Below are 16,446 nucleotides of genomic sequence, written 5' to 3' on the forward strand. Positions count from 1 at the left end.
GAACTCCTGCACCCGGCCTCATTTACATTCTTAAAGCCTGAGTCCTGCATATTTTAGGGAGCCTCTCCCTGTCCAGTAATTTAGTGCCACCGTCTCCAGGCCAAGGGGTTGGGGCAATATTCATTTATTTTGCCAAATTACGGGAAAGAATGGAAAGCCAGGTTAGTTTCTATTCGAATTGAATTCAGCTGTCCCGGAGTCGGCCAGTGGCTCCTTTAGTGAAAGAGGTGCAGGTGGTCACCTAGGGAGGGAGTGCCTTGAGATGGATTCTAACGCCGGGTTGTAGTGGGACCAGCTCAGTCAGTGGTGATAGCTGATGGTAAACAATCCATCAGCCTGTGCTGAAACCCATCAGTCTCCGTGCCTGAAACTCGAGGGCCCAACCCTCAACTCAGGAATCACTTAGGACCAATTAAACAATAACTACAGTGCAAAGTATACATCTAGGTGCTTGTGTGAGGTGACTTGAGTTGGGACTTAGAACAACTTTTGAAGAAACATGAAATTTCAAAGACTCCTACTCTGGAGGAGTTGTTGATTGGTTGATTGATATTTGTTTTTATTGTTTTTTTTGAAATGAAATCTCACTCTGCCAGGCTGAAGTGCTGTGGCGCGATCTCAGCTTACTGCAACCTCCGCCTCCCAGGTCTAAGCAATTCTCCTGCCTCAGCCTCTGGAGTAGCTGGGACTACAGGCACAGGCCACCATGTCTGGCTAATTTTTGTATTTTTAGTAGAGATGGGGTTTCACCATGCTGGCCAAGCTGGTCTCGAACTCCTGACCTCATGATTTGCCCGCCTTGGCCTCCCAGAGTACTGGGATTACAGGCGTGAGCCACCGCGCCGAGCCAGTTTTTGTATTTTTAGTAGAGACGGTGTTTCACCATGTTGGCCAGGCTGGTCTCAAACTCCTGACCTCAAGTGAGCCTCTTGCCTCGGCTCCCCAAAGTGCTGGGATTACAGGAGTTAGCTGCTGCCCCCGGCTGAGCTGTTGATTTATAACCACGGAATTCCTTTCCTCCCTCCCTGATCCACTGGGGGCTGACTCACCCCCTTGTTTCTCAGCAGTGTGGTAGAGGAGGGTTTGCTTTGGAGCCTTGTGCACTGTTGCTGAGTCAAGGAAGGCAGTAGCAGTAGACTGTGTGCTCCGTGCCATGGGGAATATGTCCCCTGCACTGCCTGCCGTGTCCCCAGCACTTAGCATAGAGCCCGCCCTTCACAAGGGTTTATAAATGGACCCGGTGGGTCAGGTACAGTAGTTCATGCCTGTAATCTCAGCACTTCAGGAGGCCAAGGTGGCAGGATCACTTGAGCCCAGGTGTTTGAGACCAGCCTGGATAACACAGTAAGACCCCATCTCTACAAAAAAATTGTTAGAAAAAATTAGCCAGGTGCAACTATTTGGGAGGCTGAGGTGGGAGGATCACTTGAGTCCAGGAATTTGAGGTTAACATTGAACTATGATTGTCCCACTGCACTCCAGCCTGGGAGACAGAGTGAGACCCTGTCTTTTAAAAAAGGAAGAAAAAGGACTCAGTTGAAGCCATAGTTTTGTGAGGTCGTCTCTGTGGAGAACTTAGCACGTTTTATTCTCCCGCTGGGTGGGGGAACCAGCAGATGGCCCCTTATCTCTTTTTCCTGTGAACCGTGAACCAAATTTAGTTGTTTTCCTCTTCCCAGAGGCCATGAAATAGGACCTATCTTTGGAAATAACCCTTACGACAGTTTTAGTGGAGATGAACCACGTTAAGCTTTTTAAAACGTTATTTCAAAAGGGAAATGGCAAGAAACCTTAGAGGTCCAATGGCCTCTCCCTGTTAATAACCTGTTAACAAGAAGACATCTCCATTCCCCTCCCCACTTACCCCAAAAGCAGCCTCCAGAGGACGGTTCTGGTGGGTGGTGGCTGCCACCTTGCTGGAACTCCACTGGCAGACTCAGCGCCCGCTCTGAGCCACATAGAATCATACCATCTACTTCCTCGTTACATAGCGACTCTCACACGTTTAAAGACCACCGTCCTAGCAAGGTATGGTGGCTTATGCCTGTAATCCCAGCACTGTGGGAGGCTGAGGTGGTTGGATCACAAGGTCAGGAGTTCGAGACCATCCTGGCCAACATGGTGAAACCCCATCTCTACTAAAAATACAAAAATCAGCCGGGCTTGGTGCTGCACGCGTGTAATCCCAGCTACTCCGGAGGCTGAGGCAGGAGAATCACTTGAACCCAGGAGGCAGAGGTTGCAGTGAGCCAAGATCACCCACTGCACTCCAGCGTGGCGACAGAGCGAGACTGTCTTTAAAAAAAAAAAGCATCACTGTCTTGTCTCCTGTGTTACCCCCATGGTAAATTTCAGCTTTCTCACCCTTGCTTGTGTGATATGATTATTAGACTCCCTAACAATACTGGCGGGGTTTGTTTGGGATTTCTTTGGATGCTCTCGGATTCTTGGTAGCTCTTGCCTTTTCCCTTTCATCATTTTTTTTTAAGAGATGGTGTCTTGCTGTGTTGCCCAAGCTGGTCTCAAACTCCTGGGCTCAAGCCATCCTCCTGCCCCCACCTCCCCAAGTGCTGGGATTCCAGGCATGAGCCATTGTGCCTGGCCTCCTTTCATCATTTTTTAAGTATGACAAGCACTTATTAAATTAAAATGCCTTCATAAGGTTATCCTTTTTAAAATGATGCATTGGACAGATGTGGCGGCTCACACCTGTAATTCCAGCACTTTGGGAGGCCAAGGCAGGTGTATCACCTAAGGTCAGGAGTTCGCAACCAGCCCGGCCAATAAGGTGAAACCTCGTCTCTACTAAAAGTACAAAAATTAGCCAAGTGTGGTGTCAGGCACCTATAATCCCAGCTACTCAGGAGACCGAGGCACGAGAATCGCTCAAACCCATGAGGTAGAGGTTGCAGTGAGCCGAGACTGTGCCATTACACTCCAACCTGGGCAACAAGAGCAAAAACCTGTCTCAAATAAATAAATAAATATAAATAAAACAATGGATCCTAATGGGTTTCTTTGGGCATAAGGATTGAGGATAACAGTATAGATTCTTGGACGTGGCTAACCACAGTATTGCTGTGGAACATTGATCATTTCTCCTGAGAGGTAGAATTGAACAGAATGTTCCAGGAGTATTCTGATCAGCAGAAGCAGAGTGAGTGACATCACTGTGGTTTGGGGTCCTGCGCTTTTGTCCATGCATCTGAAGATCAGTTCAGAGTTTGTTGTTTTTGTTACCTCCAAACGTGTTGACTCAGCGAGCAAGCGAGCTGCCTGCCGGTATTGTGCTTGTGTGACTTCGGATCAGATTTTTATTTTTTTTTTATTTTTATTTTTTTTGAGACAGAGTTTCGCTCTTGTTACCCAGGCTGGAGTGCAATGGCGCAATCTCGGCTCACCGCAACTTCCGCCTCCTGGGTTCAGGCAATTCTCCTGCCTCAGCCTCCTCAGTAGCTGGGATTACAGGCACGTGCCACCATGCCCAGCTAATTTTTTTGTATTTTTAGTAGAGACAGGGTTTCACCATGTTGACCAGGATGGTCTTGATCTCTTGACCTCGTGATCCACCCGCCTCGGCCTCCCAAAGTGCTGGGATTACAGGCTTGAGCCACCGCACCCGGCCTAGATTTTTATTTTTATGTATCTATTTTTTGAGACAGAGTATCACAGTTTCACCCAGGCTGGAGTGCAGCTCCTTGCAACTTCTGCCTCCTGGGTTCCAGTGATTCTGTTGCCTTCGCCTCCCAAGTAGTTGAGATTACAGGTGCCCATCACCATGCCCAGCTAATTTTTGTAGCTTTTAGTAGAAAAGGGGTTTTACCATGTTCGGCAGTCTGATCTCAAACTTCTGACCTCAGGTCATCCGCCCACCTCAGCCTCCCTAAGTGCTGGGATTACAGGCATGAGTCACCATGCCCAACCTGGATCAAATTTTTAGACAAACTCAATAATCATTTATGAGTTACTGGAGGGCAGGTACCATGTTGTTTCTACATTGTGCCTGGTACACGGAAGGTACTCAGCAAATGCCTGGTGAATGAATGAATTTCCTAGCCAGAAGCATCTTTTAGACCCAGCACATTGTTGCAGTCTGCCAGAATTTTCCTGGGTCTCGATTGTGTCATTCTGTAAGTTAACCATATCTCTTGGTTTTATGTTCCCCACATTCTCTATCAACATGTTATTTGCATTCATATCTGAGTAATTAATAAGCATGTGAGAATAGGCCTGGACTAGAGTTTGCCCCATTAGGGATAGAGACATCCTTCCAAGTTGACTCTCTGGGTAGGGCAACTCAGCTATCATGTTTTATCAGACTTAACAACTCATCAGTTCTAAGATTCATCTTTTTTTTTTTTTGAGACGGAGTTTCGCTCTTGTTACCCAGGCTGGAGTGCAATGGCGCGATCTCGGCTCACCGCAACCTCCGCCTCCTGGGTTCAGGCAATTCTCCTGCCTCAGCCTCCTGAGTAGCTTGGCACACGCCACCATGCCCAGCTAATTTTTTTTGTATTTTTAGTAGAGACGGGGTTTCACCATGTTGACCAGGATGGTCTCGATCTCTTGACCTCGTGATCCACCCGCCTCAGCCTCCCAAAGTGCTGGGATTACAGGCTTGAGCCACCACGCCCGGCCTAAGATTCATCTTTATTTTATACATTACTAAGAAAGATTACTTGAGCCCAGGAGTTCAGAACCAGCCTGGGCAATATAGTGAGACCTTGTCACTACAAAAAAAATTTTTTTAATCAGCTGGGTGTGGAGACACATGCTTACAGTCCTAGCTACTCAGGAGGCTAAGGTGGGAGGATCACTTGAGCCCAGGAGGTGGAGGTTGCAGTGAGCTATGATTGTGCCACTGCACTCCAGCCTAGGTGACAGAGTGAGACACTGTCTTAAAAATAAAGATTAAACACTGCCATTCAAACTATTACATGTTTTCTTGTCACTTAGAATTTTTATTCTATCCTTATTGAAAGAATGTCATTTAGAATTACTCAGACATAGATTATTATCATGTATCACCTTGGCCCATAATAAGAAAATACAAGCAAAATAAATTGTTTAAAATACTTCAAAAGCTTCTTCACATTCAGAGGCCCATATTTCTGAAGTTATCTCGGTGCCATTGAAATCCATGCTGCTTTCTTTTTTGTTGTTGAAATAGAGTCTCATTCTGTTGCCCAGGCTGGAGTGCAATGGCCGCAATCTCAGCTCACTGCAACCTCTGCCTTCCGGGTTCAAGTACTTCTCTTACCTCAGCCTCCTGGCTAGCTGGGACTACAGGTGCATGCCACCATGCGTGGCTAATTTTTGTATTTTTAGTAGAGACAGGGTCTCACCACGTTGGCCAAGCTGGTCTCGAACTCTTGACCTCAAAGGATCCACTCTCGTCAGCCTTGCAGATTACAGGCATGAGCCACCACACCCAGCCAAAATCCATGTTCCTGTACAGTATCATCCTGTTACCAGCAGTGTGCCCTTCCCAGACCGTGCCATCCATTTGCCTTTGGGGAGGCCTAAAGGAGATGGCAGTGTTCTTTGTCTTGGCAAGGATGGTGGTTGCATGGGCATATTCACTTTGTGAGGGTTCATTGAGCAGCGTCATTATGACTTACGCACTTTTTGGATTTTATTTTGTCTTTGAGTCAGGGTCTTGCTCTGTTACAAAGGCTGGGATGCAGTGGTGCAGTCTCGGTTCACTACGACCTCTGACTCCTGGGCTCAAGCAATCCTCCCACCTCCACCTCCTGAGTAGCTAGGACTACAGGCATGTGCCACCACACCCAGCTAATTTTGTTTATTTTTTTGTAGAGGCAGAGTCTCACTCTGTGCCCAGGCAGGTCTCAAACTCCTAGACTGAACTGAGCCTCCTGCCTCGGCCTCTGAAAGTGCTGGGATTATAGGCATGAGCCACCATCCCCAGAGAGAGAGAAAGAGAGAGAAAGTGAGTGTGTGTGCATGTGTGTGTGTGTGTGTGTGTGTGTGTGTGTGTGTGTGTTTTGATTGCTTAAAAATAGAAAAGGAGTGTCCATTGATGGACTGGTTTGGAGCAGTGATAAGACACATATGATTTCAGATATCTTAGAGTACAAAAGAAAATAAGATGCATTTCAGGATAATGAAATACAACGTTTCTAAATCCATCTAATTACACTTTGTTCAGGCCATGTTTTTCTGTCTTGTCGTCAAAGACAGAAAGTGTGTTTAAGTCCCTTGCCGAAACGTGGTGTACTATTCTTCATTCTACAGGACAGGATGATCTCTCTTGATCTTTGAGTCTGTAGCAGACACACACAAACAACTGCAGGGCTGAGTCTGGCACTAGCTCCTGACCTCAGCCGTCACCACTTCCCCTTCTTGGTGCTTGCAGAGCATTGTGCTGGTGACCTCTTTCTAGATGCTTACCTGATGTGGCTATCTTACTTCATCTGTTGCACAGAATCCATCACCTTCTCCTTTTGAAATGAGGTTTACATTTGCCTTTCTTCTCACCTCTCCCCCAGCGTGTTATCTTGGTTTTCTCAGAGATGAGAAATCGTGATTCACAGAGTTCCTCTGTAGAGGCTGTTGAGTTGTAATTCATCAGTGCCACAGCCAAGTTCTGGGAGCCAGCCTCCCAACACGTGTGGGCTCTCGGGCCCACCCAGACCTCTGAGCTGGTGCTTGCGTGGCGCTGCGGGGCCGTCTGTGCCGTTTCTTTCCCTCCCGTGTCTCCCCGAGTCCCCCTTCTGGCCTTGCCATTGCCTGTGCTCCAAATGGTTTTGTGCTTTGCTTGTGCCTCTGGTTCAGCCCAGGCCCTCCTGCAAGCCACAGCAGTCTCTCCTGTCCATGTGACAAACATGTCCCAGCAGGCACCTTGAACTCAGGCTAGCTGGCAGTTGGTTGCGATGGATGGCATGAGAGTCTGCGGTGGGGATCCAGGATCCCGAACACGGGTCCTCAACTGCGGTAGAGCCCCATGCCTTCCTAAGCCTCCCAGTGTTTGCTCTCCAATCAGTGCGGTATTAGAAAAGCCCGCCTTTCTGAGACCCCTTCTCAACACTGACATAAGAAGTCTTTCAAATGCCCTGGAAGTTACGTCAGGACCAGCTGGTCAATAAGTTCTCGGTTGTGCCACCCTGTAGCGGTAGCTCATTCCGTCGCGCAGAACAGCAGCCAGAGGGAGCCAGCGTGGCTTCACAACCCACCCCATGGGAAATGCCTGACTTTCTCCATGTGGGTCTCTCTCCAGGAAAGCCTCCCTTCCCGGCTCCACTTTAAACCCACCCATTCTTCCAAGACACAGTTGCCCAGCTCTTCCCTGAGAATCTCCTTCCCATTCAGTGTGATCTTGCACTCCTCTGAGCGCCCTCGCTGACAGCCCTTTGTTCAGTGGTTACAGTGCTGGCCGCCTCTGCCCCGTTGCCTGCTTATTTAGATATTTGTCTTTTTTTTTTTTTTTAAGGCAAGGTCTCACTCTGTTGCCCGGGTTGGAATGCAGTGGCACACTCAGAGCTCACTGTAGCCTTGAACTTCTGGGGTCAAGGGGTCCTCATGCCTCAGCCTCTTGGGTAGCTGGGACTATATGTGCATGCTCGGCTAATTATTTTCTAAGTATTTGTAGAGACGAGATCTCTCTTTTTTGCCCACACTGGTCATGAACTCCTGGCTTCAAGTGATCCTCCCACCTCAGCCTCCCAAAGTGCTACTGTATTACAGGCAAGCGCCACTGCGCCTAGCCGAGATACTCATCTTATTCTTCCTGCTAGGTGCTCAGTGTCTGAAGATTGAGTCTGTCAATTGCTCTTGTTTGCAGAGTCTCCTATACATAGCACCCCCACAGAAAGCCTGTTTGCCTTGAATCACTTGAATTGTTGAATGCGTTTTTCTTTGCCCCCTGGTTATTTTGTAAACCCATTGTGGTCAGTAATTATGCTGTGAATACTTTCATGCAGCTTGGAAGAATGGCTTCAAGTCCAGGCTTATTCATTTTATTGATCAAAAGATCAGTAAATGGTCCTATAGTTTTTTCTCCTTTTAGCTACAAAATAAATAAGCAGCAGGGCATTTTCCTGACAGTCTTCCTTAAACTGCTTCTCACCCATCACTGAGTGTACAGTGCAACGGAAAGAAGTGTGGGGTGTAGTCGGGACCCCAGTGGCTGGACTGAGCAGCTGACTTTGCAAACTAAGGCAGGCATGGAGGAAGGAGCGGTTCAAATGCAGCCCCTTTGGGTGGAGCTCACCTTTGCTGCCCTGTGAGTTTTTAACTAAGAACATTGACTGAGCATCTCTTACGGGCCTGGCAGTGAAGAAATCAGACAAGACTCCTGATTCCCAGGGAATCTGTGTTGGAGTATCGTCCTGAGATCTTCAATCGTGGGTCATGAAGAGGGGCAGTCAGCTAGAGCATAGCCCACGTGCCAGTGCCTTCTTCGCCTTCTTCGCCGCAGCCGCCGCCTTCACCTCCGCCTCCGCCTCCGCCTCCTTTCTCCTCCTCCTCCTTTCTTCTTCTCCTTCCTTCTTCTTCCTTCTTCCTTCCTTCTTCCTTCTTCCTTCTTCTTCTCTCTCTTTTCACTTTCCTATGGTGCTGAGGCTGCCTCTCAAGCCAGCACGTGTGAGTAGGCCATTCTGTGTGGAACCTGGCGTGTCTGCACACGGCTTGGTGTGGGCTGGTGCTGCCCCCCAACCCTCCTCATTGGTGACGCTGACATTTTTGTCTTCACTGGGCAGTGCTCCCCACAGGAGGAGCCCCTACAGGTGCTAAGATGCTGCTGCTGTCTGTGTCTGCAGGAATAAAGCCAGGCTCTTATGTTCATGGCAGAATGACCATTCTCCCTTGCTGGTGACTACAGCACATGCATGCTATTTTGGTCATCAAATCAGAACGTTGGCACTTCGGGTCCTCTTCAGAGAATTCAAGCGTGAATGGTCTGTGGTCCGACACTTGTCAGAGCCGTTTTGAGACATCTGGCAGTGGAGGGAGAGGCACCTTCATGGGCATGTTCGCTATCATGTCTCATGGATCAGGGAGCTTGTCTCTTCACCTAGCAGCAAGGTCCAGCCAGACAAATACCTGTACCGAATTGATTTCATGTATGCCTCAGATTTTTTGAGTCATTTTTAAAAATGCCTGTTTCGACTGGGTGTGGTGGCTCACACCTGTAATACCAGCACTTTTGGAGCCCAAGGCAAGCGGATCACCTGAGGTCAGAAGTTCAAGACCAGCCTGGCCAACATGCTAAAACCCTATCTATACTAAAAACATAAAATTAGCCAGGTGCAGTGGCTAATCAGTGTCATTGCATATGAGGACCTTCCTGACAAATGCATGTCTGAATTCAGTATCTGGAAAAAACTACTCTGCAGATGCATTTGTGAGAATCAAGAGGATATTTTGACCCAAGATGCTTTTCTTTTTTGCTTTGGCTGCCAGGAAACTCAACTAAATCCATTGCCCAGCTGCAGTAATGAATTTGGCTGATTCCACTGTCCTGTAGTTGCTCTAGATCCATATTGACTGAGCATGAATCTGTGTCTGGACAGCAACCCAAACACATTGACATCTAAAAGGACACAGTGACATTTTCTGTGACCTGACATGGACTGTTGGACCAACTATTAGACCACCTGGTACTTAGGAGACCCAAACAGCCGAAAATCACTCTCTGCCTCAGATAGGGTGTCTTCAAGACACATAAGCGTGACTTCATGGTAGAAGTGAACTGCTTCAAGCTGGCAATGTGCTCTCTTGCAGGTATCCAGTATTGCCGTGTTTCCCTCGAAAAATTCACCTATCCTGTGGTACCTCTGTAAGGTTACTTAGGTGTTCTGGGGGTACCCTGGTGCCAATTTGGGAACCACAACCCTAGTTTAAAAGCATTCCCAGCCCCTTGAGCTGTGCCTCGTGCAGTGAGGATTTGGGGTTCCCCCTGAGCCAGGCTGTCTCCTCTAGTCATAGGAGGCAATATCCAGCTAAGGTGGCTCCAGAAGGAGTCGGGTGCCCGAGGCTAGGCCTGATGCCTGAGATGCCATCGCACACGAGGTCTGCTTGGAGGTGCTCCCCGCATACGCCCCTCCCCTGCAGCCCCACATTTCTCATCTCCAAACTGGGAGTGAAAGCAGCAGTGCTGGCACGGCAGCGGGAAGGTTTTCAGAATGCAACGTTTTGTGTAGTTTTGCTCCTTGAAAGGTATGAACTACTCTGATACGAGGGTCGCTGATTTCTCCTCTGCGCGGTCTCGTGAGCATAGCTGGGGGAGATCTTCAGCTTTGCCCCTCGAGCCGGGAGGACCATGACATGTTTCCCTAACTTGTTTCTTCTAAGGCCCTTCATATAGTGCCTCGCTTACTGTGATAATCCTGCTGCTTAGGGAAAAGAGCAATTCACATTCATGTTTTAGTTTTATTTATTTGTTTATTTTTTGAGACAGAGTCTCAGGAGAGCAGTGGCGTGATCTCGGCTCACTGCCTCCTCCACCTTCTGGGTTCAGGCAGCTCTTTGCCTCAGCATCCTGAGTAGCTCGGACTACAGGTGCACACCACCATGCCCGGCTCATTTTTGTGTTATTACTAGAGACGGGGTTTCACCATCTTGGCCAGGCTGGTCTTGAACTCCTCACTTCATGATCCACCTGCCTTGGCCTCCCAAAGTGGTGGGATTACAGGCATGAGCCACCACGCCTGGCCTCACATTTTTCAAAGAGGAAACTAGGGTACAGATTCAAATGATTTCCCATTTTGATTTTTTGTTTGTTTGTTTTGTTTTTTGAGACAGTGTTACTCTTTTGCCAAGGCTGGAGTGCAGTGGTGCTATCTTGGCTCACTGCAACCTCTGCTTCCTGGGCTCAAGTGATTATTGTGCCTCAGCCTCCCGAGTAGCTGGGATTACAGGCGCCTACCACCACGCCTGGCTAATTTTTATATTTTTAGTAGAGATGAGGTTTCACTATGTTGGCCAGGCTCATCTCGAGCTCCTGACCTGAGGTGATCCTCCCACCTCAGCCTGTCAAAATTCTGGGATTACAGGCATGAGCCACTCTGCCTGGCTTTCTTAGGTTGATTTGTGGTGGAGCTGAGACTCAAGGACAAAGTGGCAAGTTTTTCCTTGTTTGGGCCACCAGGGAGTCAGCAAACCAGGTCCTTTAGTCAGAGGCGTGGGGAGGAGGGAAGTTCAGACCTCCCTCAGAGACACGAGTGGTGTCTTGGGTTCCAGTGCTCCCCTCCACAGTGCACCCCCTCCACAGTGCCCGCCTCCACAGTGCACCCCCTCCACAGTGCACCTGCCCTTCCTGCACAGCACCCTGCATGGACAGCTGGAGCAAAACACAGAGACCCAGCTCCGAGGCTGGGGTTAAGTGATGTTTCCATCTTACAGTTGAAACGAAGTTTCAGGCCGGGCAGGTGGCTCACGCCTGTAATCCCAGCACTTTGGGCGGCCAAGTTGGAAGGATTGCTTAGGCCCAGGAGTTTGAGACAAACCTGGGCAGCATGGTGAGACCTCATTTTTACAAAAATAAATAAATAATTATAAGTTAGCCAGGCATGGTAGGGCATGCCTATAGTCCCAGCTACTCAGGAGGCTGAGACAGGAGGATCACTTGAGCCTGGGAGGTCAAGGCTGTAGTAAGCTGAAATTGCACCACTGTACTCCAGCCTGGGCAACAGAGTATGAATCTATCTCAAAAAAAAAAAAAAAAAAAGAAAAGAAAAAAGAAAAGAAAGAAAAAAGCTGGGTGCAGTGGCTCATGCCTGCAATCTTAGCATTTTGGAAGGCTAAGGCAGGTAGGTCACCTGAGGTCAAGAGTTTGAAAGCAACCTGGCCAATGTGGTGAAACCCCTATCTCTACTAAAAATACAAAAATTAGCCAGGCATGGTGGCAGGAGCCTGTACTCCCAGCTGCTTGGGAGGTTGAGGTAGGAGAATCAGTTGAACCTGGGAGGCGGAGGTTGCAGTGAGCTAAGATCACACCACTGCACTCCAGCCTAGGCAACAGAGCGAGACTCCATCTCAAATAATAATAATAATAATAAAGTCTCAGGTAAAAGCTCACCAAGTATATATTGCCACAGACAGAATGTTGGCAGGTAATTTGGCAATACCGACCACAAACCTTAATAATGTGCACACCCTTTGGCCCGCAGTTCCACACCTAGAAATACCTCCTCAAGCATCTGAAATGGTGCTGTAAGACGTGAGGATGACATGGGTTCAGGAGCACTGGCTCTCCAGCTGACCTGTGTTTGGGTTCCTCGCCCGGACTCTTCCTGGCGTCTCCCCACCTTGCCTTACCGCAGCTTTAACAGGGGAGACAATCCAGGTGCATATGTGTTGATGCTGTGTGTGTTGTGTGTTGCATGAGGTTTTGCAGACTCTGGATAAGAGGAGAAGCACATTTGGGGTTCTTAGGGACACTAAAAGAGAGGAGTGTCTTGAGGTTGATGGCAAGGGGCAGGCTTACAGAAAGTTCCAGGTTCTTTCCCCAGGGAGCCCTTGTCTGATTGCCCAAGGCCAGCCTGCTAGAGAAGCCACAGCTCTGGTTGTTCCGGATGCTGGGGAAATCAGTGTGAGCACAGCTCCATGGGAACGTGGCGGAGCAGCCACACCAGGCAATCTCGTGAGTTCCTTTGACAGCTGGAGGCTGCGGGGTGAGAGGAAGTGGTGGGGGAAGTGGGGCGGAGGGGCTTGCAGCAGGAGGTGAGGAAACTCCCTCCAGAATACAGACCACTGCGGCCTCTTCTCCATGAGCAGTGGCTCCCCAGCCTCCTTGGTTCTTGAACTTTCTAAAGCGGTTACCTTAGGGCCTGTGTGCTTCATGTTCCCTCTGCCCAGGTCACCTTCAGGTCTTTTCAATGCCGGTTCTCCCTCTTTCTGTCTCAGTTTAGAGGTCTGCCTCCCTGACCTCCCTGAGCCAGTTCTCAGCGTTCTCAGGGGGTCTAATTAGCCTGGCTAATTTTTGTATTTTTAGTAGAGACGGGGTTTCACCATGTCCCCAAGCTGGTCTTGATCTCCTGACCTCAGGTGATCCACCAGCCTCAGCCTCCCAAGGTGCTGGGGTGATAGCGAGAGCCACCGCGCCTGGCCTGTAGTTGTATTTCCTCTTGCGTGCCTGGCCTACTTAAGTGGTTTGTGTAGCTGTTAGAATGTAGATTTCTTAGAGTTGTGTGAATTTGTAATACAGATACCACTGACTCCATTGTCCTCTCACATTTACTGTGAACATTTTCCTAGTGTGTGGGTTTTCATTTTTCATGCCAGGCATGTAACCGTGGGTGTGGTTTTCTGTTCTTTGGCGAGTGAGAATGTGCTTGTGAAAGGGCCTTGGGTCTCTGCTCCAGTCTTGATGCCTCAGCCAGGGGACCTGTCAGAGAGTAGGGATCTTGGCCGGGGATGCAGATGGCACGGGGAGACCCCGACCAGCCCCCTGAGCTGTGGCCACTGCCTTCCGAGCTCACCGGGGTGCTTGTTGCGGTCCTGAGCTGGAAAGGTCTTCTGAGCTGAGGTTGTGCTTGTCTTCCAGACCAAGGCTTGCTGTGTGGGGCTCCCCTGAGCGTGCCATTCACCATTCTGGTGACCCGCAGCCAGCCTTTTCTCCTTCTGACTCAGGGTATTTAAAAATACCCCAGGCTGGGGAATTTGGAGGATTCCATAATTGATCGGTGAGCATTAGGCTCTTAAGAGGCAGAAAAGGCCATTCTGCTATTGAATTGTCCTCTGAAGATTCGTTCACTTCAGCAGTTTCACAGCTACCTCACTGGCAGGCATTGTCCTAGATACTTGGGGTCTAACAGAGACAGGGCTGAGGTTAGAGGTGTGCTCTTCTCTGAGGGGCTGTCAAGAGGGCGTCCCCTTCCCCCTTAGCTGTCTGCCTCTGTCCTGGCAAGGAAGGTTTCCTAGTACCTCCTGAACCAGCAGCCAGGAGACCTGGGTTAGAATCGAAGATTTGAATCCCAGCTCTGCCACTCTGTGACTGATGTAGCCATCTCCTCCGACCTGTGAGCATGTTCATGATCGGGTCTGTTGCTTTGTTCAGCAAGCATGCAACACACACATACGTGTCAGGAGTCCTCACCGGACCGAGCATGGCCACAGCGGTGCCAGGGTCTCATGTCCCTGGAGTGGCATGTGCTTTACGGGTAAACACAGATACTGGTGTCTGTCAGTAAAGCAAGCAGAATGATAAACAAGGCTGAATAAACTGCTGGAGTCTGCAGAGGAATCGGTCATTGATTTTGAATAGGAGCAGAGTGGAGCTTCTCAGAAGATGTGGCCGTGGCAGAGAATGGAGGGATGAATAGAACTCCACGTGGGAACAGCGGATGAAAGAAGAGGGGAGTGGAGAAGGAGAGGGCTGCCCAGCCTGAGGAGCCAGGGAGTGTGTCATCGTCCAGGGCGGCTGCAGTGCCGGGAGAGGGGACAGGTCCAGATGACAAATGTCATGCTTAGCAACCATCAGAGGGTTTGAGAAGGATGCTCAGAGGGGTGTATCTCTGACAGTCTGGGAATGGCCTGCATGAGAACAGAGCCCAGGAAGGAGGAGGTCAGATCCCAGGAGGTGAGGTGTCTGTTGCTCACCACGTAGGTTCTTCGACAGCCACCGATTCCAGTGACAGCGAGCAGGCAGGTGGATTGTCTCCGGTGATCCTCCGTTTCCAGCCCAGGATGGGCCTTTTCTGTCCTGGCGATGGGCTCAGTCCTGGGGCTGGAGCGGGACGGAGGCCAGCAGATGTAGGGCCTTGACAGTCTGTGTGCAGAGCTGGGAGCAGTCCTGACTGTCCAGGTGTTTTGGTTCATTTATTTAACAAGTATTTATTGAGGGCCTTCCACATAGTAGGTATTGAACAGTAAAGTGGATGGCAGGAAGATGATGGCACCCCAAATTTTGGAAGAGCAGAGATTCCTCTCTTTAGGGGCATGTGTGATCGAGGATCGGCGCTAACGTCGGTGTCTGTGTTTCCATTCCAGATGCCGTAGGCCCAGGCAAGCTGCTGCAAAAGACTCATTCTTGGTGGCCCGCAGTGGCCCGCAGTTACCAGCGGCTTTTGAGCTGGGTGGACTCCTGCTAACGCAGCTGGGATACCAGTCTGCTGGGCTCCTCTCCAGGCATCCTCCCCAGCAGCTCCTGCATCCATGGAGGCCCCGGAGGTCCCTGTGGGCTCCCTAATCGACTTTGGGCCTGAGGCACCCACCTCTTCTTCCCTGGAGACACCGCCCCCTGCGTTGCAGGACAAGGATGGCTCCCTAGGGGACGGCGCATCAGAGAGCGAGACCACTGAGTCCGCGGACAGTGAAAATGACATGGGCGAGTCGCCCTCACACCCGTCCTGGGACCAGGACCGCCGCTCCTCCTCCAATGAGTCCTTCTCCTCCAACCAGAGCACCGAGTCTACCCAAGATGAAGAGACCCTGGCACTCAGGGACTTTATGCGTGGCTACGTGGAGAAGATCTTCTCTGGAGGGTAAGGGGCCCGTGTGGACGAGACAGCCTGGCATGGCCACAGGGCCCAAGGGGACCCGCCTCCTGCCCTTGGCTCTGCCTCTCCGCAGGGTGCCACCTGGGGCCAGAGCTTCCATTTCCTCATCAGCCAGGGATGACCACTGCAGGGGCCTCACTCCACCCCAGGCTGCGCGCAGAGCCACGTGGGGAACGTTTAAAGAATACCCAAGTCTGGACTTCACTCCAGACCAGTTACATCAGTTCTCTAGGGTGAGGCCCAGCATCAAAGTATGTGCAGCTCCCAGGTGATTTGGAAGGGCAGCCATGCAGAGAACCCCTGGAGGGACACGCTCGAGTGCCCAGCTCACAGGTTCACATCATCCCCATGAGCTCCATTATTTTCTGTTCGTTTCTTTTATTTTTTTCTTTTCTTTCTTTTTTTTTTTTTGAGACAGAGTCTGGCTGTGTCACCCAGGCTGGAGTGTAGTGGTGCAATCTCAGCTTATTGTAAGCTCCGCCTCTCAGGTTGAAGCGATTCTTGTGTCAGCCTCCCGAGTAGCTGGGATTACAGCCATCTGCCACCCTGCCCAGCTAATTTTTGTATTTTTAGTAGACACAGGGTTTCACCCTATTGGCCAGGCTGGTCTCAAACTCCTGGCCTCATATGATCCGCCAGCCTCGGCCTCCTGAAGTGCTAGGATTACAGGCATGAGCCACCATGCCTGGGGCAGTTCTATTATTTTCTGATGCATGTTGTTCCCAAATTTGTTCCATGCATCCTTAAGTGAGGCTTTGGAAGGGGTTGTCTGTGTGGCAGTCAGCACTTCTGTCTTACTCATTGCTCTGATCACTCCGCCACACTCGTCTCGGCTCTTCATAGCTAAACACAAGGGACACCGTCTCTGCACCTGGGCGTTTGTAGGCTAGCCACTCCCTAGCAGTCCATGTCAGCGCTATAGTTGACTAAGAGGTTGTAGTTATTCACTGAAATTAAATATAGGGGCAACAGAAGATAATAAAGCTGT

The 16,446-nt window shown here is 49.9% G+C and overlaps 1 protein-coding gene across 2 annotated transcripts in view; it reads left to right on the top strand.

Annotated features, from left to right (window-relative positions):
- KIAA0513 (KIAA0513 ortholog) overlaps positions 1-16,446 on the top strand; it is a 63,181-nt gene that overhangs the window by 21,313 nt on the left and 25,422 nt on the right. For both annotated transcript variants that reach the window (XM_003922815.4, XM_003922814.4), the window contains exon 2: positions 14,950-15,443. In XM_003922815.4, coding sequence (XP_003922864.3) covers positions 15,115-15,443 — 329 coding nt within the window. In that variant the 5' untranslated portion in view covers positions 14,950-15,114. The remainder of the gene's footprint in view (positions 1-14,949; positions 15,444-16,446) is intronic.

This window comes from Saimiri boliviensis, chromosome 1, assembly GCF_048565385.1.
Source record: "Saimiri boliviensis isolate mSaiBol1 chromosome 1, mSaiBol1.pri, whole genome shotgun sequence".
NCBI lineage: Eukaryota > Metazoa > Chordata > Mammalia > Primates > Cebidae > Saimiri > Saimiri boliviensis.